This window comes from Neofelis nebulosa, chromosome 10, assembly GCF_028018385.1.
Source record: "Neofelis nebulosa isolate mNeoNeb1 chromosome 10, mNeoNeb1.pri, whole genome shotgun sequence".
Classification (NCBI taxonomy): domain Eukaryota; kingdom Metazoa; phylum Chordata; class Mammalia; order Carnivora; family Felidae; genus Neofelis; species Neofelis nebulosa.
Genome location: NC_080791.1, coordinates 15,761,866 through 15,788,266, shown reverse-complemented (window position 1 = coordinate 15,788,266; position 26,401 = coordinate 15,761,866). Strand labels below are relative to the sequence as shown.

The window sequence follows — 26,401 nt, the reverse complement described above, 5'->3', positions numbered from 1 at the left end:
ACAACAAACTACTTAGTCTGGGTACTCTTTCTTAGGAAGGGTATCATGTTCTGTTTGGTACTCTAACATCACGTTTTTAATAGAGAAAACCACTAGCTTTCACATCTAGTAATGGAATGGGAACTGAAAAATGAAAAGTTATTAAGCCTTCCCAAAAGCTGAAACGTGGACTTTTGTTCTTCTCTTGATTTCATTAAACACGCAGATTCCAGGAGAATAGGTTGACCAACAATTGTAGCACGGTACCATCCCGTCTCTTAGAAGAATGTGACACCATCGCATAGCTTCCAGCACGGTGAAAACATTACTTTCACACTTTTCCCACCCAAAGATACATAAATCTAGCTCCTTTCCCCCTCTATTACATGTTGTACTGATTTCATCATTGCCACTGTGAACGGCAGTTTAATAAACACCCAATTTACGTAGGCACTTAGCTGGCTGCTGAACAGCAACACACAAAAACCCAGGCACTAGAGACACTTGAGCTACACATTTATCATGAAGGCGTAATACATATTTATTGACTGATGCTGTACGATCTCCTAGATCTCTCCTAACCAAAACTCTAGAAACCTATTTAAAGACCTCTGGAAGAGAGTCGGGGAGAATCGAGACTATTTAGTACTGCAGAATCCCACACAAATAAATTGTAATTTTTCCAAAGTCGGTGGCTTACTTCACCGTCAAGCAACAGGGAGTAATTAATTCTTACTCGAAACTTAAAAGAATCGCTCGTCGGGGCAAGTTTCAGGTGTGGCTCTGGAAAGATGCCACGTTCCTATGGCAACCTCGAATCGCCATTTGAAGCGTTCTCGCGACCTCCCGCCCTGACGTCACTTCCGGTATCACCTGCGTGGTTACCGGGAGCTGTAAACAAGGTGTGCAAGCATCCAGAGAGCTGTCGGGATGCAGCAGAGCGGAGCGGGTGGAGGCCGTGGCTGCGCTCTGCTCCCACTGCTGGGCGTCCTGCTCTTCCAGGGTGAGTGCGCCGGCTGGTTCCCCCAACTTCCGGCCGAGGGGGTTAGGGAAGATGGTCGGTTTTCCGGTTCCGGTGTGTGTGGGGGGGTCTCAGGAAAGCCCCCACATGGCTTCTAGCAATGCAGGAAATGTGAGGGTGTGGGGAGGCTGCTCTCTTCCAGTATTCGCCACCCACTGAGCAGCCTGTCAGTGCTTTTCCTGAGCGCTGGGGACGACGGACCCTTTGCGTGACTCGCTTTGTATTGTGGTGCTGGCACGACTTGCTAGAACCACGGAGGGCTCTGGCTTCGGGGGCACCCCGTCCTATCCTGTGATGACTTATCAGCGGTTGACCCTGCTGTGGTTTTGTGGGCTGTGTGCCCTGATTAGGATGGGGCAGTTTTAGTGCTCAGTAGTTTGGCTCAGTAACTGTTGGTACGTTTGGTTTTTGTAGGTGGTTGTCAGGGACTAGGAAGTAAAATGGGTATTGGTCACAGAAGGGATGTGCTGTGATTTCGTTAACGCTGGAGAGGCATTTGGTTGAGGAAAAGCCACTGCTGGAGCATTTTAACGACATTTTTAAACTACAAGAAAAGGCATACCTTTTCTGTTAACATTTTAATCTATTAACCAATATCAGAAGTGCAGTATTCACGCTATGGCGCGTTCTAAGGATTTGGATACATTTTGCTTTGATGCAATTTTCAAATTGCATAAATTTCAGCCCAACCTAATTGCCTTCGTTTTAGGGTGCCATTATGTCCTGCATTTGTGTGTGTGTGTGTGTGTGTGTGTGCGCGCGCGTGTGTGTGTCTTCTCAGGAAGTCGTATGTTAATAGATCAGAGTGAATTGTTAATTTCATAAAATTTCCCTGTGGTTAAGAGGGAATTTCTGAAGGGGGGCTTTAACATAAAGACATCAGTTGTTCTAAATCTTAGCATGTAAGGCCAGGAAGTTTTTATTTATTTGGTGACTAATATCCAGGTTGCCAGCACACTCCTTGGTCCCTCCCAGCTCTCTGTGTCATCACAGGTGTCCAGTTTTTCAGCTAAATTATTTTGCAATATAATATGTAGACTGACCTACTGTAATCCTAGTTTCATCTCTCCCCATCCCCCAGATATTCAAAAGTTGTCCTATTGAGGAAAAAAAAAAATCTAGAAATGATGAGTGGTTTCGTAAACTTGATGTCATTTCACATAGAAAAGCATCCATCAATTATAGCAGACCAAATAATTCAAACTTAAAAGTTTGTGACCTGTATGTAGTTGAATTGATTTATCTTTGTCTTTTATTTTATTTTTTAATGTTTATTTACTTTTGAGAGAGAGAGAAAGCAGGGGATGGGCAGAGAGAGAGAGGGAGACAGAGAATCCCAAGCAGTCTCTGCCCTGTTAGCCCAGAGCCCCGGGAACCCCTGAACACTGAGATCATGACCTGAGCTGAAACCAAGAGTCATGCTTAACTGACTGAGCCATCCAGGTGTCCCTGTCTTTTGTTTTTAGAGCTGACTTTGGCTCAGGCCATGATCTCTTGGTTTGGCTCGTGGGTTTGAGCCCCCGTGTGGGGGCTCCACATGGGGCCTGCTTGGGATTCTCTCTCTCTTCCTCTCTGCCCCTCCACGCTCTGTCTCTCGCTGTCTCTCAAAATAAATAAGCTCAACATAGCTTTATTCAGATAGAATTCACATGCCATACAATTTACCCATTTAAAAGGTCCAATTGAGTGTTTTTTAGGGTGTTCACAGACTTGTGCAATCACCACCATAATCAACTTTAGAATGTTTTCATCACCCCAAAGAGAAACTCCATATGCATTAAGTCACTCCCCATTCCTCCCTTCCCCCCCCCCCCCCCCCCCCCCCCCGGAGCAGACACCAATCTACTTTCTATTGCTATGATTTGCCTATTCTGGACATCTCACATAAATAGAATCATACAATATATATTCCTTTGTGGCTAGGTTTTTTCACTTAGCATGTTTTCAAAGTTCACCCATTTTTTGGAATCTGTTTCACACCAGTGTTTATCTGCTTTTCCCCTTCAAAGATAGGACCCATTAAATGATTAGCTTGTTTGAATTCTCCAATTTGTAAACATAGTCCCGTTATATCAGTTGTCAAGTACATGGAAACGATAGTTTAGGCAGCCTAGGGTTCTTACACTTTTCTCCATTTAAGTGTGCACTTTTATGAAACAAACGTTGACAGCTTTGTATTCTGGGAAATTGAGTGTGTAAAACTTGGAGTCTTGTTTTGTCATATTCTTTTCTTTCCTTCTGTGCATAAAATTACATATGTTTCAGTGTGATATTCTTGTTTTCCTCCCAGATTAAAAAAAAAAAACTTGTTAATGGTTATATTTCTATTGTTGGCTATCTTGACTTGGCAAGAATGCTTTTTTACTCAGGAGAAAATATAAATATCCCTAAATACATTGGGTTTAGGATGAAAATTTCTGAATGAATGTAACAGTGGATTAGTTATTTTATTTTATTTATTTATTTATTTATTTATTTATTTATTTATTTTTGGGTAGAGTAGACAAATTATTTTACATCTATTGATTGTAACATACTTTTAATTTTTAGAAACTAAATTTTTAGAAACGAAACATACCTGGGTAACTGGCACCTAAGTCAGGGTTTAAAGTGTCACTGGTACTCCAGAAGCCTTCCTTATACTTCCTTCCGGTCATTATCCCTTCTCCCTGAAAGGGAGAGACAGGTACATTAGTTTAGTTCATCCATGGATCTTACTTTTCTCTATGTACTTAAGACCCACTTATCCAATTTTTAGATTTCAGTAAAGTGACTTTACATATTGGTAACTTTGTGGTGAAATCATGCTAATGAACACGGAGTTAAGATATATTAACAATAAATTGGTTGTTAGGTAGACTTATTAATGGGGTACTTACTCTAATTCAGTAACCAAAACTTGCCCAGAACTTGTAGGTTTTATGCTTGTTTGGCAAGAATTTTTGTTTCATAAAAAGGAAACTCTGTTGGTTTGGTTCAGTTGAATATTACTGAGCATCCACAATGCCCTAGGTTCTGTTTTGATGAGCTCAGCCTCTATTGGAGAAGACAGACAAGCCAATAGATAATTTTAGAATCTGGTATTAAGAGAGAAATGTGCAAGAAACTGTGGGAGCACAGAAGAGATGCCCTTAAACAGCCATGAGGATACAGGGAAGACTTCCTGGATGTGCCACCGAAGTTCAATCTTGAAAGAAGTTGAGGGGCACCTGGGTGGTTCAGTGGGTTAAGCATCTGACTTTGGCTCAGGTCATGATCTCATGGTTCCCGAGTTTGAGCCCTCTGTGCTGTCAGTGTGGAGCCTGCTTCTGATCCTTTGTCCGCACTCCCCCTCCCCCGCTTCCCTGCCCCTCCCCTGATGATTCTCTCTCTCTCTCTCTCTCTCTCTCTCTCTCTCTCTCTCTCTCTCTCTCTCTCTCTCTCCCCCCCTCTCCCTCTCCCTCTCCCCCCCAGCCCCAAATAAATAAATAAACTTAAAAAAAGAAGGAGGAGGAGGAGAAGGAGAAGTAGTAGTTAGAGATAGGGAGTAAGTAAATTCCAGACAGAGAGAGGAACATGAATAAGGCATAGAGACTTTAAATAACTTTCCAGCAAATTTTTTGAGACGTATACTTTGATTGGGTTAACTGAAATCACATGTGGAGTGTGTGTGTGTGTGTGTGTGTGTGTGTGTGTGTGACACAATCAGTGTGGAGTGTTGGCTGGAGGGCTGGAGGGACATTAAGGAGATTCTGACTTATAACTGTAACTCACATATTTCTTCTTTGCTCTCAACCAGGGCCGGCAAACTTTTGTAAAAGGATAGAGGATAAATATTTGAGGTTTTGTGGGCCATAGGTCTCTGTTGCAACTGCTCACCTCGGCTTGAGTAGCGCAAAAGCAGCCCTAGACAATATCTAAATGAATAAATGTGACTGTGTTCTAATAAAACTTTATTTACAAAGAGTCATCGTATGTTAGATTTGGCCAGTGGGCCATAGTTTGCTGACCCTTACCCTACACCAACTGTCCACTGACATTATCTCTTGGCTATCTCAAAGGCCCATTAAACTTACCGAAATCAGGCTAACGCTTTCTCCCCTTCCCTTGTCTAGTCTTTCCTGTGTCAGTGAACGGTATCACCAAGTCAGAAACCTGGGAACCGTCCTTGATACTATGTTTCCCTAACATTCCACAACCAGTCTGCCACCAATCCTTACTGATTTTACTTTGTAAGTATGGTCTTCCTGGGTCTTTCCATGTCCACTACCACCAACTTAGTTCAAGCTTTATTTTTCACTTGGCTATTGGAGTAGTTTTCTAAGTAATCTTATATTTACTCTTGACTCCTCCTCAGTGTCTTCCCTAGAGTGATCTTTTAAAAATGAAAACCTCATCATGTCTTTTTCCACCCAGTCCCACATTTAACTGTTTTCCTTGGCTTCCCACTACTCTAAGAATAAGGACCCAAATCTTTAAGGTTCTGTATGACCTGCTTACCACCCATCCACATCTCCCTTTCTCTCATGCTGTTTGCCTTCCTTTCGGTTCCTTGGCTGCCTGTGCTCCTACTTGGCACAGGACCTTTGCATATGTTGTATTCTCTACTGGGAATGCTCTCCCTCTCCTCACTTTGTCACCCTTCCTTCAGAGCTCAACTCAAAAAGCAACTTTTTCGGGGAAGCTTTCATTAACCACTCCCTGCTCCCCTACTGTAATAGGTGCATTTCTGCTACTCTCTTGGTCTTTGCTTCAGAGTACTTGCCAGGTTTTGTAATTACACGTTTGTCTTTATGATTGATTTGATTGATATGTTGAACTTTTGATGTATTTTAAGCTCCAAAATAGGGAGCATATTTATTTTGCTCATGTTTAATTCCAGGCTCAGAGGGTGGCACACAAATGGATGCTCAATTACTATATGTTTGAAGAGTGAGTGAGTGAATAAGTGTATTGTCAAGAAAGCCTTGGGATGGAGAAGGTCTAGGAGCAAGCAGTCACTGCTTTAGAGAGATCCAATAAAATCAGGATAGAAGGACACCTATTGGAGTTTTTCCAGTTTTAGGACATGATGCTCTTTACCAGAAATGGTAATGGAGTCTGGATTGTGCTATAGGGGTCCAGAAGTGAATGGGAAGGGGGGAAATGGAGATGCCAGGTGTATACTGCTCTTTCACAAACTTGGCTTAGAAACGAAAGAGAGGGCAGTAGCTGGTAACACATAGTATCATGGGGTTAAGGGAAGATCATTATTATCTTGTTTTATTGTTATTTGTCTACCCATTTTTAAGGATGGGAGAGACTTCTCTGTGTTGAAACGAAGAGGCTGAGGGGGGAGAGGGCCCTCCGGAAAGGAAGAGGTTGAAGATAGTAGAGAGAGAGGGTTTTTCTGCTGAAGCAGGGCTTGGAGGGGAGGGCTCCAAGGCAGGACCAAAGAGGATGGCCTTGCATAGGAAAAGGGATACCACACCCTTTAAGATTGAAAGTATGGGTGGGTGTACCTGCAGGAAAATGCGTGGCTGGGCAGTTTGTAAAGCCTCACATTTCTTGAAAAAAGTAAGAGGAAATGTTTTCTTCTGAGAAAGAGGGATTTGGAGGTTGCATAGAGGATGGTGAAAATGGCAAAGGTTTGAGGAATCCGAAAGAGCTGCTGATCAAGGCTGCTTCGTTAAGGGCTCAGCTATGGGTGGAATCCATGAATTTCTCATGGTAACTATCTGTGCAGTTGTGTCATTCTTCTCCTTTACCGTACACCAGCCACAGCCGAGGAGGTCATCTCGGGCTGAGCTTTTCCTGAATGGGTGCACTGGAAAGAGAAGGGTGTAGAGGACTTAAGCATGTTGGAAATACTGTAAAAAAGGGGGAGCGGAAGAGACCGCGTGACTAATGAGCACACTTGGTTCCTATACTAGAATTTCTGGTGACCTGTCCACCTCTTTCTCTCAGTCTGCGTCTGCTCTCTTGCCTCTGAATTTTTGCCTTCAAGGTGCTCACGAACAGGGGAAATAGTCTTTATAAATTGAGGGCAATCAACAGTATGTGTACCTGAGGAGCATTATGTATTATTTGTTATGAAAACAGTGAAGAAAGAGCAGTCAACTGCACCCAGAGGAATCTGGGAAGGCATCACAGAGGGGGCCGCTATTTGGACAGGGTCTTGAAGGTGTGTGAGCACCGTGGGGGTGGTGCACACAGGTAGGATTGGTAGGAACGAGGAGAGCCTTCCAGACAATGCCACATTCGAAGAGAGGCACAGTGGCGTGAAAGGACCTCGTAAATTTGGGAAATGGTGGCTATTCTGGGCATGGTGGAGGGGATGGACGGGATGGGTAAGCGGGTGGAGTAGCAGAAGTTTGGGGCCAGGCTGTTCACTGTTTGGATTTTATTCTACGGCTCAAGGAGGAATTATTGAAGGTTTTTGAATGTTTGTGGTGTTCATTTAATAACAACAGCTAACATTTATTGAAAGATTCTATTTCAGATGCTATGCTAAGCATTTTTGTGTTATCTTATTTAATCGTACTAGATCCTAGCAGTGATCCAAGGAAGTAGGCCTTGTCGCTCTTCCGTTTACCAAGTGAGGAGACTGAAGCTCGAGTAGGTTAGGCAACTGTGATCCAAATCTCACAGCTAGAAAGTAGCTGGGCTAGAATGGAGGTCCAGGTCTATCTAATTCTAAATCTGTGCTTTCAAATCTCTCGACTGTACTTACGTTTTAGGATAAAGGAGTAGTATGGGGAGAGTATAGATTTTCCATCCATTTTCAGCTCCCAGTTAAAAAAAAAAATTCTTTTTTACATTTATTTATTTTTGAGAGACAAAGGGAGACAGAGCACGAGTCGGGGAGGGGCAGAGAGAGAGGGAGACACAGAATCTGAAGCAGGCTCCAGGCTCGGAGCTGTCAGCCCAGAGCCCGACGCGGGGCTCGAACCTGCGGACCATGAGATCATGACCTGAGCCGAGGTTGGATGCTCAACTGACTGAGGTGCCCCTCCAGCTCCCAGCTTTTGAGCTTGTTCTTGAGTAATGAGTAAGGTGGATCGGGAGTGAGGGCCTAGGAGAGAGTAGGGGCTGAGGGATGAAGGCTTTTGGGGCAGAGGAACATCATTTGCAAAGTCATAGAAGGAACGACAGATCTAGCATGGCAAAGCCAGAGTGGATGCGATGGAGGAAACAGAAGTAAATCCTTATCTTTGAGATGGGTCAGATCTCATTCGAGTTGTGAGCTCAGCCTTGGTCTCATCCTTTTAAGAGGAATGTGCACAGACTAGATTATCTTGAGAAGAGCAAGAAAAATCATTCAAAGCAGACAGAGGTGAAGGCGTTGATGACTCATAGCTGGGTCTGTGACGGGCAGGGTTGAGAGAGTGTAGGCAGGACTGAAGAGGTGGCCATCATAAGGTTGAAGCCATCTAACATGCACTGGGGTAGGCAGGCTTTCCAGTGTTACACCTATTTTCACTCATTTATTCCTCACAGTGACCTATTGAGGCCAGCGCTGTTGTTCTCATGCCCACCAGGGTGAGAAACTGAAGACTAACGTAACTTGCTAAGACCACAGGGCCAGCAAGTAATTCAGCTGGGGTTTGCCTCGACCAGAGGGCCTGCTGGTTTTCAGATTGGTGTGTGGGTTTGCGCTCTTCTGAAACCTTGCTGCTCTGTTCGCCTTTGGCCTGCCGAAAGAATCATGGCTTGTTGCAGTGGAGAAGGAAGCAGTGAAAACAAAGTGCGGGTGACTTTCCTAAAAAATGACTCCCTGGTGGAAGATAAACTTCTCCTCTGCGTTCTCTGAACGCGGAGGGGATTGGTCAGAGGAAAGCGGAAGCTCTTTCTGGGGGAACTGGGATGCCAGATTTGGATATCTGAGCCAGTTTTGGCAAGAGTTCAATCTCTGGAGGGTTTAGAAACGATATCTTATTTTTACATTTTACAATCTTGGTGTTTTTTTTTTTTTTTTTAATGTTTATTCATTCTTGAGGGTCAGAGAGAGACTGAAGGCGAACGGGGGAGGGGCAGAGAGAGAGGGAGACACAGAATCCAAAACAGGCTCTAGGCTCTGAGCTGTCGGCACAGAGCCCAACACGGCGGGGGGGGGGTGGGGGTGGGGGGGGGTGGGGGGGGGTGGGGGGGGTGGGGGGGTGGTGCGCTCCAACTCATGAAGAGTGAGATCATGACCTGAGCCCAAGTCAGACGCTTACCCGACTGAGCCATCCAGGTGCCCCTTTATTTTTACATTTCAGAATGCATTAAATTGTTCTGTTTTCTTCCCCCATGATTTACGTTTAATGGATGTGGGATTCATTAACCAGAGGGAAGAATAAAAGACAACCAGATGGAACCTTGGAGTAGCTTTCTAAAATTCTTTGAAACAAAATGCCCTATTCTTGTTTCCTGTTCTCATTTTGCTGGTGGTTGAGACAGTGGTAGCTTTGGGTTACAACTGTGCTGTACTTGGGGATAAGTCCCTTCGACCACAACAGCTGCCATAATTCCTGGCGGGGAGTGGGGGTGGGGCGGATGTGTGTGTCGAGGGGGAGTGAGTGGCGTTGCCTTTCAGCTGCTGTGAGCAGACCTACTTGTTTGTACTTCATTTGACCACAGTCTGTCTTTGGAAAGATGCTGGTGTTTTAGATTTTTTAGGTTTTAGATGGTGTTTAGGTTTCAGATTTTTACCCAAGCATTCGTGCTGTGACTGAATATCGTAAACTGACAAAAATACTCTCCTTGGTTAACGCAGATATCTGCTCCTTGTCTTTTTGGGCCTGCCTGACAAGATATTTGTTACTCCGAGAGCCCTGAAAATGATAGTGTCTGCGCACTGTTCACTCACATCTGTATATCCCGCCCCGCTGCATACGTTTTAAATGTTTGGGCTTTGCTCTGATTAGGTGTTTACATCGCCCTTTCCTTGGAGATTAAAGCGGATGCGCATGTCCGGGGTTATGTTGGAGAGAAGATCAAGTTGAAATGCACCTTCAGGTCGACTTCATCTATCACTGACAAACTCACCATAGACTGGACGTACCGAGCCCCCAGCAGCAGTCGTACTGAATCCGTGAGTATTTCCTCTTGAGGAAACTTCTTTGAGTCTTCTGTGGCCCACAGCTCTGGAGTCCTTTTACTCCAAGTCCCAGGCCCCCCTTAGACCTTCTCATCTTAGAATCAAAGATAAGCTTCTGTCCTATATGGCATCCATTTGGTCACATACGGCTTTTTTTTATGGGAGGATTTTGTAAATACACTATATAGGAAAAAAAAATTGCCAGAGACTCAGAGGAAATGTGGTTCACTTTTGTTTCCCGTTTGTTGTTTCTTTTTGCATGTTTTCCTAGCTTATTTTCAGATTCCAAGTACTACCACGAGTATCTCCAGGACTGCTGGCTAGAAAAAATTCTATCGGTCCCAGTCATAGACATCCTGTCTCATAAAGCTGCTCATTTCCTGTGGCATGAGGTTGTCTCAATGGGTGTATCTGTTTGCGTATCTGTACTCAGTAGATTTATCTTGGCACCGTGTCCTAGCATGTAAACATCTGCACTGATTTATATAGTTCCCTTCAGAGGGGATGGTGGCACCTCATGTTGATGACAGATGCTGTTGGTGACAGATGGCCTTGCAACGTTAGAAGCAATATACTTTATACACACATATAACACACATTTATGGCCCAGATCCCATTGTTGATGTCTAATTGGAGATTGCAGTGCTATTAAAAAACCCTTTCTCTTTAGCTTCCAGCAGCATCCTTTGTTCAGGATAGATGCTATTTCGAGGATGCAAATGTCATAGCTGTATTTTTGAAAGTATCCCTAGTTTATTTATACTGTGTTCTTCCCTGGGAGACTTTCTCTTTGATCTTAATATATAAGGTTTGGGTTTTGCTTTAGGACCCATTATTGAGAGCCACAGAGCTTGGAACCAGGTAGGGGGCCGCAGTGAAGGAAGCTAGGCTGTATGCCTGGTCCCTCTTCCTTAAAACAGTTCCTTTTGTTTTGAGTTATCAGAAAACTATAGCTGGCCTTATTTGGCTCTGCCTCCTTGGCCAAAAGCAGGACAGGGCAAGCAGTGGGAATCTTCTTGGGTCAGAAACCTTCAATGCAAATAGCAGTTCTCATATGGTGCTGTTTTTTTCTGGGAGACTGATTAGAAAGCCAGCAAGCTCACCTGCATTGGAATCAGCGGACCTTTATTTATTTATTAAAAACGCTTATTTATTTATTTGAGAGAGACAAAGTGCTGGTGGGGGAGGGGCAGAGAGGGAGGGAGACACAGAATCCAAAGCAGGCTCCAGGCTCTGAGCTGTCGGCACAGAGCCCGATGCGGGGCTGGAACTCACGAACCGTGAGATCCTGACCTGAGTCGAAGTCAGCCGCTCAAACGACTGAGCCACCAGGCGCCCCCTGGAATCAGTGGACTTTTAAAGCCCCGTTACCTGATGTCGCAGTCCAGGCCAAGTCAGTCAGGACTCTGTCTGAGTAATCGGTTAGCGAGTATTAGAGAGTCACCAGTTTAACGTGGAACTTACAGGTTGGATTAATCTCAGAGATACACAGCAGGATTTGTTTTGTCAGTGAGGAGCTTCAAACCCTTTTACAGAGATGCTGATGATCAGTGGTCAGCATTCTTCACCTCCCTCTTTGTTTGTTTTCAAGATTTGATTTTTAAGTAATCTCTACACCCAAAGTGGGGCTCGAGATCAAGAGTCGCTGATCCACCGACCGAGCCAGCCGGGTGCTCCCTCCCTCCCTCCTGTCTCTTGACGCTCGTCACACACGTTATTATTTCTTCCTATCTGAATTTCCCCCTTAGACCGGAAGATTCATGACAGCAGGGACTGACTATGCCTGTTTGGCTCTCACTATATCCTTTTGCTTAACCCAGTGCATAGCGCGTAGTAGGGGTGCCGTAAATATTTGTCGAATGGATACATGAATAATGGAACTGAGAAGTGATTCAGCATCTTCTCCGGGAAGTTGCTCTTCAAAATTGGGCAATTGAGTGCTTGCAAATGGGAAGGTACCAAGTAAACAGATAAAGAGGAAGGCCTTGAAACGTTGCATAAGAGGGAAAGATCATATTGTATTGTAGTACTTGCCTGGCCCACCACCAGACATATACTGAAGTGCTTTTGGTGACAAAGTGTCTGATAATTGATCTGAAGCAACGTCATTTTGATTCAACAGACATTCATTGAGTACTGATCACGTATTTGACTTGCGGTGGGCTTGTAATAATTGCCAAGATAACTTGAGAGATGCTTGACTCTATCATAAGAGAATATTTGAGAATGAACAAGTACCTTCCCTTGCCCACTTACTAGCTGTGTGCCTTTGAGTAGCTCGCTTAGTTTTTGGACTTGTTTCCCTTTCCATAAATTTGGAATAGTTGTACCAGCCCCATGGAGAGTTCACCGTTGTTATGACACTCAAGTGAGTAAATCTATGGGAATCATTTGCAAACCATAAGGTAGTGTACAAATAATTAGCTGCGACTTTAGAGTAGGGTTTCCTTGGGGTGCCTGGGTGGCTCAGTTGGTTAAGCGTCCGAATTTGGCTCAGGTCATGATCTCACGGTTCGTGAGTTCGAGCCCTGCGTCGGGCTCTGTGCCGACAGCTCAGAGCCTGGAGCCTGCCTTGGATTCTGTGTCTCCCTCTCTCTCTGCTCCTCCCCTGCTCATGCTCTGTCTCTCTCTGTCTCAAAAAAAAAAAATGTTATAAAAAAAAAAAAAAAAGAAGGGTTTCTCAGCTTTGGCACTAATGACATTTTGCGCTGGATAATTCTTTGTTGTGGGGGCCTACCTGGCACACTGTAGGATTTTTTCAGTATCCCTTGATCTCCACCCACTAGATGCCAGTGGCAGTCTCCCCACCTGTGACAACCAAAAATGTCTCCAGGCATTGCCAGATGTCTCCTGGAGGCCCCAATTGCCACCACCCAGTTGAGAACTACTGCCTTAGGACTTCAGGGAGAATTTGGAAGAGCTTTGAGAGTTAGGATTCTGGGACTCTTTTGTCAGGCCTTTTCCTGATAAGTTGTATTAACTTGTCTTTTAGCCTATAGGATGAAGGTGAACAAAACATAAAAAAAAAAAAAAAAAAAAAAAAAAGGTCCAACTGAGAAAACCCATCATGCATTTGTATTTTGTTTTGGACCTACTGAGCTTTACATTGTCACTACAGTTTGGAAATAAACTTTCTTTCCTTCTGGTGTTTGCTTTTCTTAGATTTTTCATTATCAGTCTTTCCAGTATCCAACCACAGCAGGCACGTTTCGGGATCGAATTTCCTGGGCTGGAGATGTGTACAGAGGGGATGCGTCTATAAGCATCAGCAACCCTACCCTCAAGGACAATGGGACATTCAGCTGTGCCGTGAAGAATCCCCCAGACGTGCACCATAACATTCCCGTGACAGAGCTAACAGTCACAGAGAGGGGTAAGCTAACTGCCACCAACCTGCTGCGGGGCTTTGTGCCTCTGTGGCGCTTCCCCGGGTGGTCAGGGACAAGCTAAACTACCTGTCTTTGTGAGCCAGTCAGTCAGTGGGGGCTTCTGCCTTGCTAATTGTCTCTTAGGATGAATTTCTTAATCTTTACTTTGCAACCTGCAGTTGTCATTCAATTGTTGTTCTAGTTTTCCCGTGAATCTCTTTTATTTTAACTTCAGGTGACCAGAGGTCTTGTGGGATGCATGGCAAACCCCTCCGTAAAGGGGGGCTTGTTCCCTGTGTGAAAGATAGGTCATTTGATTTCCCTAGTCCGTTTGCACCCTCAGTTGTGAGGCCGTGTTCTTGCCCGTGTCTTGAAAGGGTGCCCCCTCTAACGAGGGGGGCAGCATACTTCTTTTATGTTGGAAAGGGCAGCAGTTTCCTTTTGGTGTGAAACCCAAGGAAAGTAGGTTAAGGACTGACCTTTTTTTTTTTTTTTCCGACATTATTCCCTGGTGACTCCTGAGTGGCCATTCTAATCCTCAGTTGGATTGGAACCAAAGACCTAGAGATACAGAACGGCATTGTGGTTCGTTATAGATGGCCTATCATTTCACAGGTCTTTCTCAAGTCTGTCTGTCCCCCTTCCTTTCCCTTCTCCGTCTCTTTCTTTAAAAAAAAGTTGTTTTTTTTTTTTTTTTTTTTTTAACATTTATTCATTTTTGAGAGACAGAGCATGAGCTGGGGAGGGGCAGAGAGAGAGAGACACAGAATCCGAAGCAGGTTCCAGGCTCTGAGCTGTCAGCACAGAGCCCAGTGCAGGACTCGAACCCACAAACTGTGAGATTGTGACCTGAGTCAAAGTCGGATGCTTAAGAGACTGAGCCACCCAGGCGCCCCTCTTCTTTCTTTTGTTAAGATGGCAACTCAAGGTTTAGGGGCGCCTGGGTGGCTCAGTCGGTTAAGCGTCCGACTTCAGCTCAGGTCACGATCTCGCGGTCCGTGAGTTCAAGCCCCGCGTCGGGCTCGGGGCCGATGGCTCGGAGCCTGGAGCCTGCTTCCGATTCTGTGTCTCCCTCTCTCTCTACCCCTCCCCCGTTCATGCTCTGTCTTTCTCTGTCTCAAAAATAGATAAACTTTAAAAACAAAACATTAAAAAAAAAAAAAAAAAGATGGTAACTCAAGGTTTCAAAGACCCAGTCACGCTTATGCTGCTGGCTGCAGTAGAAAGTAGTATAGTGTTTTTGGAAGAGAGTTTGGTAGTATGAGTCTGTGTGCCCCTTGATCCAGTAATACCATGTAAAATTTTATCTTAAAGAAATAGACGTAAATATGAAGATTTACGTACAAAGATGATCATCATAAAGTAACTTGTAGATTCAAGGAATTGGAAACAATTTGAATGTCTAGCATTCCAATCCTGGTTCAACAAATGACTCAGTGTACTAGAATACCATGCTGCCGTTAAAAAATAACACCCAGAAGGAATGTTTAATGACCCGAGAAACATTTATTATATGGTACCTAAAAGAGGGGTCTAGAAACAGTCTGTAAAATATGATCCATACTTCTTTTTTAATTTTTTTTTTCAACGTTTTTTATTTATTTTTGGGACAGAGAGAGACAGACAGAGCATGAACGGGGGAGGGGCAGAGAGAGAGGGAGACACAGAATCGGAAGCAGGCTCCAGGCTCCGAGCCGTCAGCCCAGAGCCTGACGCGGGGCTCGAACTCACGGACCGCGAGATCGTGACCTGGCTGAAGTCGGAGGCTTAACCGACTGCGCCACCCAGGCGCCCCTCCATACTTCTAAAAATGTGCACTCTCCTCCCTACCTGCAGACCCATACCCACGTACTCCAAGAAAGCACTGGACGGGTAGATACCAATGCGTTAATCCTAGGGAGTGGGACCGTGGCTACGTTTTTATTCTTTTTGTACCTTTGTGTACTTTCTACCCCTTCTACCACGAATTTATTCCTGTTGTGATCAGAAGAAATACAAGAGCAGGAGCACCTGGGTGGCTCAGTTGGTTGAGCGCCCGACTTCGGCTCAGGTCACGATCTCGCGGTTCGTGGGTTCGGGCCCCGCGTGGGGTCCTGTGCTGACAGCTCCGAGCCCAGAGCCCGCTTCCGATTCTGCGTCGCCCTCTCTGTCTGCCTGTCTGTGTCTCAAAAATAAATAAGCATTAAAAAAAAAAAAAAAAAAGAAAGAAATACACGAGCAAAAGTAAAAGCTTTCTCGTGTCAAAGGAGGCCCTTTTGCGCGTCCCGCCCTCTCACCTTCCCTTCCCCCCCGCTCCGTCTAGGGTTTGGCATCATGCTCTCCTCTGTGGCCCTCCTCTCCGTCCTTGTCTTCGTCCCCTCAGCCGTGGTGGTTGTCCTGCTGCTGGTGAGGATGGGGAGGAAATCAGCTGGGCTGAAGAAGAGGAGCAAGTCTGGCTACAAGAAGTCGTCTATCGAGGTGTCAGATGGGTAAGTCCGGCTGGAGCCCTGAGCAGCCCTTCTTCTTCGGAGCTGTGCTTTGTGGGCAGTACCCAGAGATCTGAATCCACGCCTTTCCTTCTTCCCAGGCCAAGTTTAGTTCTGCCGAGGAGTACCAGAGGGAAGGTTGGAGGTGAAACTGGTGGATATTAATTCGGAGAGAGAGGTGGAGGGGTGAACAGTATGGTCCTACTCTCTCCTTTGGAAATCAGATTAGACTCTGCTATGGTTCTGCATATACATCCCCAAGGAGATCACATTCCTTCCAACTTACCAGGAAATTCCAACAAGTCGGTTATTTTTCCCTTCTTGTTTCGACACCAAGCTGATGTCTCCCGACAGAAAATGCCTAAGCAGTGAGGAAGGCCTTAAGAATAATAGCCTTAGACGGCAAAAACCGATTTAAAGCAGCAAGATCTGTTCTTGGTCAGCAGATGCTCTGAGGGGCTAATGGGATTGTGATTATCCAATCACATTTATGAAACGTCATGTTGCCAGTGAGCAGGCATGATCCAGTATTTTCTCTAAGAATAAATCTACTAAAAAAAAGGTGACAGAGTCTGCATGAAAACCCTTTTCATTCTCCATTGCCTATACCAGGGGTTCCTAACGTTGGGAGGGAACGCTTACCTGGGGAGGGTCTAAAATGTTCTCTGTGTGTGTGTGTGCGGGCACGTTCATGTGTGTGCATTATTTCACGGGAGAGAGAGGGCCCTTTCCAAGGAATCTGTGGGCCCGCTAAAAAGGTAATGAGCTCTTGGTAGAAATACTAACATGTCTGTTTCTAAGCACAATGTAACAAGCCTCCTCCTTAGGTCACATTGTTTCCTGACATTTCTTCTCTTTCACTCCACCTACCAGCTGCATTGAGCTTATTTGCTTCTCTGAACACACTGTATACCCTCGTCTTTTTTTTTTTTTTTTTCCTCCCACATGCTTTTCTCTCACTTGGAATCCTCCCCTTCCCTCTCTTGTTTGCCTGGAAAACTCTTCCTTGTCCTACAAGACCCAGATGAAGTGTCTCCTTCTCGTGAGTGTCCCTGAGTCGTCCCCCCCCCCACCCCAGAGTAGGCCACTCCCTCCTCTTTGCTGCCATAGCAGTTTGACCTTAAGGACTGAAACATTTTATTACATCGTGTCATAAAGTACTCATTAAGTTTCAACAGGTTTCTCACACCCATGAGATTGTGAGCTCTTTAAGGGGCAGTGTTTTATTTATGCCCATACCCCCAGCTCAGCACAATGGCTCACCCGCGGTGGCTCATACATTCATTTCTAAATGAACGATTGGGAACAACCCCTACTTATTGGGCACTTCCTATGTGTCAGGCACTGTGGGACGTGTTTTACATGTGGTTATTTTTTAATCCCAGAGCTTAAGTCACCTGCCTAGTCACCCTGCTAGTGAGTGGCAGAACTCGAATTTAAAACGCCGCCTGTCTGACTTTAACAGACAGTTAAGAGCGTGCTTAACTGCTCTACTGTGCCGAGGACAGTCATTGTTCAGATCTGGTTTGTCCTTTTTCTCCAGCACTGACCGGGAGGAGGCGGACGACTGCCTGGCGAGGCTTTGTGTTCGTTGCGCCGAGTGCCTGGTAAGCCCGTGCCATTTCTTGGTTTGCTCTTCACGCTCCTTCTTCCTGCTGACTTACGGGGACCCTTGCTCCCAGAGGCAGCAGAAGATGCTTGGGTAGATCCGAAGCAAGGTCTTCCCTTAAAGCATTTCGGTCTCAGGGGAACCCCTACTGATTCTTTTTTTTTTTTTTTTTCTTTTTTTTTTTAAGTAGGCTCCATGCTCAGTGCAGGGCCTAACACGGGGTTTGAACTCACAGCCCTGAGATCAATACCTGAACTGAGATCAAGAGTTGGACGCTTAACCGACGGAGCCACTCAGGCGCCCCGACCCCTGCCGATTCTAACCATTATTTTGTTTTCTGTCTCACGGGCATAGAGCGATGTCCTTAGGTTAGGGAAGGGACCATGTAGAACTGTGTCTGCCAACTGACAGCGAACCCCCTGAAAGATGGGTGCCTTAAGCCACTGGGTCACACTAGCAGATTTTGTCTGGTCGGACTCAGAGTCCTGAATTGAACTTTCCTGCTGTGTGTCAGTCCCCCCCCCCCCCCCCCGGGAATCAGCGCGATACAACCTTTTGGGTGACTTGTGGCTTCATCAATAAGAAGTACCCCTGTCGGAAGGCCAGAGTTTTTTTTGTTTTTTGTTTTTTTTTAAATTTTAAAAAAAAAAATTTTTTTTTTAACGTTTATTTATTTTTGAGACAGAGAGAGACACAGCATGAACGGGGGAGGGGCAGAGAGAGAGGGAGACACAGAATCGGAAGCAAGCTCCAGGCTCTGAGCCATCAGCCCAGAGCCCGACGCGGGGCTCGAACTCGCGGACCGCGAGATCGTGACCTGAGCTGAAGTCGGATGCTCAACCGACTGAGCCACCCAGGCGCCCCCCAGAGTTTTGATTTAAATTTCAGAAGGCTGTCACCCCTCCCCTTTTAAGCTCTTACTGTGATTGGTTGGCTCCTGCGGCTGTCCCAGGGTCCTAGAAGGAAAGACTCTCTGATGTGGTGCAATTGGAAACAGGTCAAAAGCAACTTACCATCTAATATGAAACATACCTGTCATTGCCAGGTTTAAGCTGGAGTTCTCTTTGTACTCATCACCAAGTTCAGCCTTTGGCCAGGTGACCGCAGCGTTCTTTTGTTCCTCTCGTTTTCAGACTTGAGTGTGATGGGTAAGGCGAGGGACAGTGCCAGTGAGGAGGACCTAGTTATAACCCTTCGGGGTTTGAGTACTTTGATGACACAAAGTAAGAGGGTTCTCATCCAGCTTTCAGATATTAATTCATTCAGCAGTTATTTAGTGAGCATCTGACATGTGCCAGATAGGATTCTGGGTACTTAGGAAGCACGAGTGAACAATACTGACAAAAATCTCTGCCCTCAAATAACTTACATTCTTTTCCATGCCTAGAAAACGCTCATTCTCAGGGAGCCTGGCTGGCTCAGTCTGTAGAGCACGGGACTCTTAATCACGGGGTTGTGGTTTCAAGCCCCACATTGGTGTAGAGATTACTTAAAAAACAAGAAAGAAAGAAAGAAAGATAACTCCAAGACACAACTGAAATGTCACTTTCTCATAAATTGGGGTACAAACAGTAACTAATGAAATCTTTCAAAAATAAGTGAACATATGGTATATCAGATTGCCCTCAATGCTATAGAGAAAAATAAAATAGGGCAGGGAGACGGGATGGCTGGAAGGCGGTATGGTATTACATAGGGTGGCTGGGGATATCATCATCACTGAAATGATATTTGAGCAGACACCTAAAAGAAGCAGATAGGAAGCCATATAGCTGTTCTGGAGGAGCATTTCGGGCAGAAGAAATGGTAGGTGCAAAGGCTCTGGGGAGGTGGGGCATGATTGGCATGTTCTAGGAATAGCCAGGAAGCTGGCGTGGCAGGAATGAAGCAAGCAAGGTGAAGAATTGTATTTATTGGTATCAGAGAGAGAATGCTCGATCTTATAGAACATTGCAGGTGATGCGAGTGATCTGGGCGTTTGTTCTTTTTTTTTTTTTTTAATTTTTTTTTTCAACGTTTTTTATTTATTTTTTGGGACAGAGAGAGACAGAGCATGAACGGGGGAGGGTCAGAGAGAAGGAGATACAGAATCGGAAACAGGCTCCAGGCTCCGAGCCATCAGCCCAGAGCCTGACGCGGGGCTCGAACTCACGGACCGTGAGATCGTGACCTGGCTGAAGTCAGACGCTTAACCGACTGCGCCACCCAGGCGCCCCTCTATTCTTAGTGAAAAGGGACGCGCTAGAGGTTTTCGAGAAGAGCAGACCCTTTGCAGATGTCTGTTTGCAAAGGGTCATCCCGGCTTCTGTATTGACAAGAGGTAGGACCATGGTCCGGGGACCCTGACAGTCAGAAAGCCCAGCCAAGAGACCTTAGCAATGATGCAGGTGAGAGAAGATGGTATTGGTTTGAACCAGGGTGCTAAGAAGTGGTTGTGTTCTGATTATAGTTTGAAGGCGAAGCCAGAAGGATTTATGGGTGGGTTTCACGTATATGGGAAAGAATGAGGAGTCAGGGATACTTAATTCCCTGGTTCTTGACTTTAGCAACTGGTGGAATAGATAGAAAAGGCAGATTAGATGTAGACCAGAGCCCTGGATCTCTCCAAGATGGATAGACCTGGCAAAGGAAGAAGAATTGGTGGAGGAGTCTGAGAAGGAATGTCCAGCGAGCTAGGAGAAAACCAGGAGGGTTTGCTATCCTGGGAGCCCAGTGAAGATTGAGTTTCAGGGAAAAGAAAGTGATCAGCTGTGTCAGTTGCTGCTGAGTCAGGTCAAGTAAAATGAGAGCTGAGGGTTGATTACTGGCCGGTCTGGTGGTGTGGGGGCCGTTGGTGACCTCGGCAGAAGCAGCTTCCGCGGGGTTAGCGGGGAAGAAAGCCCGACCGGGGCAAGGTCAAGAAAGAGCACAACAAGAGACATTGGCGACAGTGAGAGTAAACAGCTCTTGCGAGGAGTTTTGCTGTGAAGAGGTGCAGAGAAAGAGGGCAATAGGTAGCAGGGAGATGTGTTTCAAGGGTTACCTTTCTGTTGAAGATGAGAGAAATTACGGCACGTGTGTATGTGATGGGAACGATTCAGTAGAAAAGGGAAAAATGATGCTGCAGGAGGGAGAGAGGAGGTTGCTGGAGTAACTCCAGGATGCAGTGGACAAGCGGGGATGCTGGCCTTAAATAAAGGCGGGGAGAGCAGACTCCTAAAAATAGTAAGGAAGACCGCACAGTTGGGCCCCGATGCCGGTGAGTGGGCACATACGGTGATGGGAGCTTGCGAAGCTTCCCTGCCGACTACTCTATTCCCAATGTGGGGAGAAAGCAAGGTCGTCAGCTGACAGCAAAGTGAGGAGTAGGTGCTGGAGGTGCTGGAGGGAGGTTTGGGGAAGGAGGGAAGGCTATGGAACAGTAATCCAGGAAAATGAATGGCCTAGAGAAATGTGGTCTGCTAGGTAGTTCTAATGGGCCAGTTGAGGTTAGAGGTAATGCATACAAATGTAAATAATAAGAGTGAGGGACACCTGGGTGGCTCAGGGGCTAAGGGCCCGACTTCAGCTCAGGTCATGATCTTGCTGTTCATGAGTTCGAGCCCTGCGTGGGGCTCTATGCTGACAGCTCAGAGGCTGGAGCCTACTTCGGATTCTGTGTCTCCCTCTCTCTCTGTCCCTCCCCCGCCCACATTCTGTCTCTCTCTCTCTGAAAAATAAGTAAGCATTAAAAAAATATATATATGTTTAAAAATAAACAAGAGTAAGAATGAGAATAATGGTACCAGTAGCCAATCTTGAACGAGCACTGACAGTGTTAGGCACAGGGCTAAGTGATTTCCATACATTGTCTCATTCGATTCTCATAGCCTTTCTGTGAGGTGTCTATGAGTATTTTTATTACCCCCATTTTACAAATAAAGGAAACTGAGGCTTAGAGACGTTAAATAACTTTAAAGTTCACACAGCCAGCAAGGGGCGGAGTTGGGGTCGGCGCTCAGAGAAACCCAGAAGCCGCAACTCCTCACTATAGTCCCGCGTGTTCTGCTGCAGACAGGCGCCTTTTCCTGCGTGTTGAGGTTTTAAAGAATATCCGCCACGGAAAAGGGAACCACTAGGGTCTCAAGACAGAAATTAGCCCCAAAGACACCAAATATGTTAAAGTCCTGTGACACTTCATGGGGATGTAGGTGTGTCGATGACGTTAATTTCACCGTTAATGTCGCCCCACGCTGAGCTCCATCCGAGGGGTCCTAGAATGTGGTCTTCGTCTAAGCTCTGAACTACACCTGGTATGGTGTCAGTGACATTATACTTCATATAAACACCACAGCTGCTTTTCTTTCCCTCCAGGATTCAGACTATGAAGAGACATATTGATGAAAGGCTTCATGATGTAAGAAGAGTCACCTGATAGAAAATATCCCATCCCACTGGCAGCTAAAGCCTCTCAGAGAATCGAAGCTGCTTGGATCGCTGTGCCGGAGGATTCTGGAAGCCATCCGTAGAGACGTTAGGAACCATTTATTTATTGAACAACTGTTCTTTTTATATTTATGAACTGTTCAAGAACTCCCAGAAGAAACTCCTACCTACCCGTTCTAATAACTTATGCTCTAATTGAATGAAGGAATTCTCTTCCTGAATAGAAAGAAACTTTTTGTTTTTGCCTTTGCCCTTGAACATGTTACGTGCTTTCTTCTGGTTACTTGAGGGAAAATCCTAAATGTTGGCCACACCGCTGAGGCCAAAATATTTTTAAAAAATGAAATGGAGCTTGTAGTGTCCAGATGTGCGACGAGACGAGATGTTTGGGATAAGTATTCTTTGGCATTTGCTCCGTGAATGTTTTCAGCTGCGGATCAGCGCACAGCATGTACTCATTGGTTTAATGACATCATCCGTTGTGTTTGGGTGACTCGGAACTCTAATTTCCATAGAGTCGGTAGGGCCCGGAGCCCATGGTTTGCTTTGACTGGGTTTTTAAAGTATTAAAGTGTCGTCAGTGTCCAATTAAGGAAAGGAACGGTGACGTAGAGGGATCCCTTTCTTTTGTGTTGCTAGGTGCAGCTTCGAAGGTTTTTTTTTTTTTTGTGGGGAAATGTATAGAATATTTTATCAGTTATTTGCAAGGAAATCATCTTTTTTTTTTTTTTTTTTTAACAAATGCCACTCCAGAGTTCAAATGTTGGATTTACTTTAACGAGGCTTATGTTTATCGGAAATCATCTTTTGGCCTTTGTTATTCTTCAAAACTTTTCTGAGTTCTAAAATGCGCCAAATATGAGTGAACCAAGGTATTTACGAACTGTTTTTGTTTATGTCGTATTTGACATAAGGAAGTGAGGTCTATACTTCTCTATAGTCTATACTTCTCATTTCTATTCTCTCAGTACCTTATATCAGCTTCCTCCATTTTCCTGCAGCAACTGATTTCAAATTTTAATTTACATGGGATTTTCTACAAGCCATTAAGTAATACGTGTGACATGTCCGGAAGGGCTGATAGTATAGTCCTCTGTAAAAGAGCGATAAAGTTCACTTCTCGATTATGAGAGACAAAAATTATCCTCCCTCCTCCCATCTTTGTTTTTTGTTTTGTTTTGTTTTGTTTTCCCATGGTTCTTCACTAGGTGGCTAGGGAGGTTTCCATATTACAGCCTGATATGCCCCATATGTTACACAAAAAATCACTTTGCCAAGATTTATGTTTAAAATTTTGGGTCATTAGTTCTGGAAGTCATCAGTAAAGACTTTAAGAATTATGATATGGGTTCGGCCTGGCCTCTTTTGTTAATCTAGTCCATACATAAGAGAGTCTGGTTCATTAACAGATATTACGATTTACCTCTGGTCACGTAAGGAAGTGAAAGAGGCAAAGACACGTTGACTGTTTATTTCCAGTGGTTGAGCCTCAGAGTCTTGGGCTATTTGTCAAGTATATGGTTGTCTGGGGCCAGCCTGGTGACAGACACTCTGACACCACAGCAGAGAGGGGAAAACATATTTGGGCAACAAGAGTAAATAATTTGGGTTCTGGGACATTTGAAGATAGAGACCCAATTGTGGGGTAGACTTTCTGTGGGTCTGAGAAAGAGATGATGTGACAGGAACCCAGTTAAAACCGCGTTTCATGAATTGAGGAACCGGGTTTGTCTGGGGTTTCTTGTAATTTCCTTTCAGGTGTGTTATGAGGATTAATCCAGTTGTAGTAAGCTTGTCACTGTAGGTAAAGGGTGCTGTGTGACCACTTGGTCATGTTATTTTGTAGCCTCGATTGTGATTTGAACAAGTCCCTTTCTTTTTAAGTGGCCGAACAACAGCATCCTTCGTGGTAAGAGAGTAGGCTGGGGATTTAGTCGTCTCCGTGGGTTTACGGTCGCACCAGTCATAAGGCTTCTGTCAGTGTTCTTCTTTATCTCTTACATTGAGGTCTGGGTTACAGCCTTCCCCCCACCCCCAAAAGGAGCAAAAAGCAGTTCCTTTTTTTTAAAGATGGAAGAAAGATAACTTTTTTTTTAAACGTACTCTTTTTAATACCTTCTAAGGTGCTATTCTCCCTCTCTCTCGTTTTCTTTTCGCTGCTCTGTATGCAGAACACATCGAATGAAGACCAGCCTTGTCTAGAAAGGGAATTGAATTCTGAAAGCTTCAGAGGGGGTTAAAAGCCTTTCAGAATTTTTCTTTGGCTGCCGGAGGCTTTACTCGGGGCTACACTATCTTACAAGTTTCGTGCATTGAGCTCTCAATTCCGTTATCGAATGTGAATTTATGAAATGCTTTGTGTTTCCCACGGGTCCCCTTGCCCCAGGCTTCGTGGAGAAGGTACTAGGTCTCCGCAGCTCCCAAATCGTGCGCTGGTGTTTCAAGAGGGAATGTTGAATGTTCCTGTTTAAGGAGAATTTTTGGAGGCCAAATCCTCAATCTGAACGTTCTGTCGTGTCACTCAGTTAGGGTTCTAAAAGGGAGCCAGGAAGACCCCCGGAGAGCGGACCAAGACTGTCATTTAATTGCACAACTGGAAACTTCGCTGCCAGAAGAGGCAGCTGCATTCGTTCGATTCCTGCGTTGGACTGTTGTTAACCGCTGCATTTCACAGCGTTTTTTTTTTTGTTGTTGTTTTGTTTTGCAGGAGAGTGTGCACTGTTGGGCCATGTGCACAGACATTGTAACTCTTGATATCTTTACCACATCACAGTTAATAAACTGCTTCGCACTGTCTGGCTACTTTCTGGTTTGTATCTACATGTAAAATGAGAGCTGTCATGTGAAAGGGGAGGAGGTTGTGGTTTTCAGCATCAAGCAGCCATTCGCGTCTAAGCTTTACCCCTGCAAGACCCTGCACGGATTCAATGGGGTGCTGGAGCCAGTTCACCCAGCAAGAGCTGATCGTTAAATTTTTAGGAATTTTGCAAACTGATTGTTAAACTACTGGTAGATTGAAATAGGCTGTGGTGGGTGTTTATGTAAGTTGCTGGCTTACCAGTACACTATTTCTAAGAACCATGTAGCATAGGGGCACCTGGGTGGCTCAGTCAGTTAAGCATCTGACTTCGGCTCAGGTCATGATCTCCTGGTTCATGAGTTTGAGCCCCTCATCGGGCTCTGTGCTGACAGCATGGAGCCTGGAGCCTGCTTTGGATTCTGTCTCCTTCTCTCTCTGCCCCTTCCCTGCTCACACTCTGTCTCTCTCAAAAATAAATAAACATAAAAAAAAAAAAAAAGAACAGTGTAGCATAGTCCTTGAGAGGAGCAAGTATTCAACAACTTTTCAAATGATACAGGACAAGTTCCAAAAAACCATGATGGCCATGTGTAGGTAGGTCAAGCCAACCCAACCAAGGTTGAGGGTGTGTACAACTGAGAACACTTATTTTGAAGTGGCAACTTATTTTTTTAAAAAAATTTTAAACATTTATTTATTTTTGAGAGAGAGAGAGAGAGACAGAGCACGAACGGGGGAAGGGCAGAGAGAGAGGGAGACACAGAATCCCAAGCAGGCTCCAGGCTCTGAGCTGTCAGCACAGTGTCCGATGCGGGGCTTGAACCCACGAATCATATCATGATCTGAGCCGAAGTCGAACGCTTAATCGACTGAGTCACCCAGGCACCGCTGGAGTGGTGACTTAAAAGCAAAAGATTGAAGCGAAGAAGCTCTGAGTTCTTATCTACGACGTCCAAATCACTCAAGGGGTTCTCTGGGGGAATAAAATGCTACTTGCATTCTGGAAATGCTGATATCACATGGTCAGAGGACACCGACATGGTAAGCTGGAGGACTGAGCAGGCTTCTCTTTGGAAGCAGGGGTTGGGTGATTGCCTGGCTACATTGCACCTATGTGTTGAGAGAAGAAAACAAAAGAGGTTGCTATAATTTTACTTTTATTATCTTATTTTATTTTTAAATTGTAGATAAAGCAAGCATAGGAGAGGGGCAGAGGGAGAGAGAGAGAGAGAGAGATTGAGAGAGAGAGAGAGAAAGAGAGAATCTCAAGCAGGTTCCACACTCAGCTCAGAGCCCATTGTGGGCTTGATCCCATGACCTTGGGATCATGACTTAGCTAGAATCAAGAGTCAGACACTTAACCAACTGAGCCACCCAGGCACTGCTTATTTTGTCTTATTTTGTCTTATTTTATTTTATTTTATTTTATTTTATTTTGTCTTATTTTATTTTATTTTGTCTTATTTTATTTTGCCTTATTTTATTTTATTTTGTCTTATTTTGTCTTATCTATTTTATTTTATTTTATTTTATTTTATTTTATTTTATTTTATTTTTGAGGTTGCTGTATTTTAAACAGAGCAAAATGTGCTGTGTTCATCTTAAATCTATTGTTCTTTGTTTGCATGTAGCTGATTTCTCTCTTGGGGAATGTGTGCCTGATGCCTTTCAAGACCCCACCCTCAGAGAGTTCTCTAGAAGGGGAGACAGCCCCT

General features: G+C 44.9%; 1 protein-coding gene across 2 annotated transcripts; it reads left to right on the top strand.

The window, feature by feature from the left end:
* The first annotated feature begins 94 nt into the window (after nt 1-94).
* MPZL3 (myelin protein zero like 3) lies at nt 95-24,688 on the top strand. Of its 2 annotated transcripts, XM_058686895.1 has the most exons (7): nt 95-982; nt 5,110-5,211; nt 9,868-10,034; nt 13,203-13,413; nt 15,711-15,876; nt 17,417-17,480; nt 21,815-24,688. In XM_058686895.1, the coding sequence occupies exons 1-7, from the start codon at nt 910-912 to the stop codon at nt 21,839-21,841; spliced, it is 810 nt and encodes a 269-aa protein (XP_058542878.1). In that variant the 5' UTR covers nt 95-909; the 3' UTR covers nt 21,842-24,688. The 2 variants fall into 2 exon arrangements, with proteins under 2 accessions (XP_058542878.1, XP_058542879.1); XM_058686896.1 differs by lacking the exon at nt 5,110-5,211.
* The last annotated feature ends 1,713 nt before the right edge of the window (nt 24,689-26,401 follow it).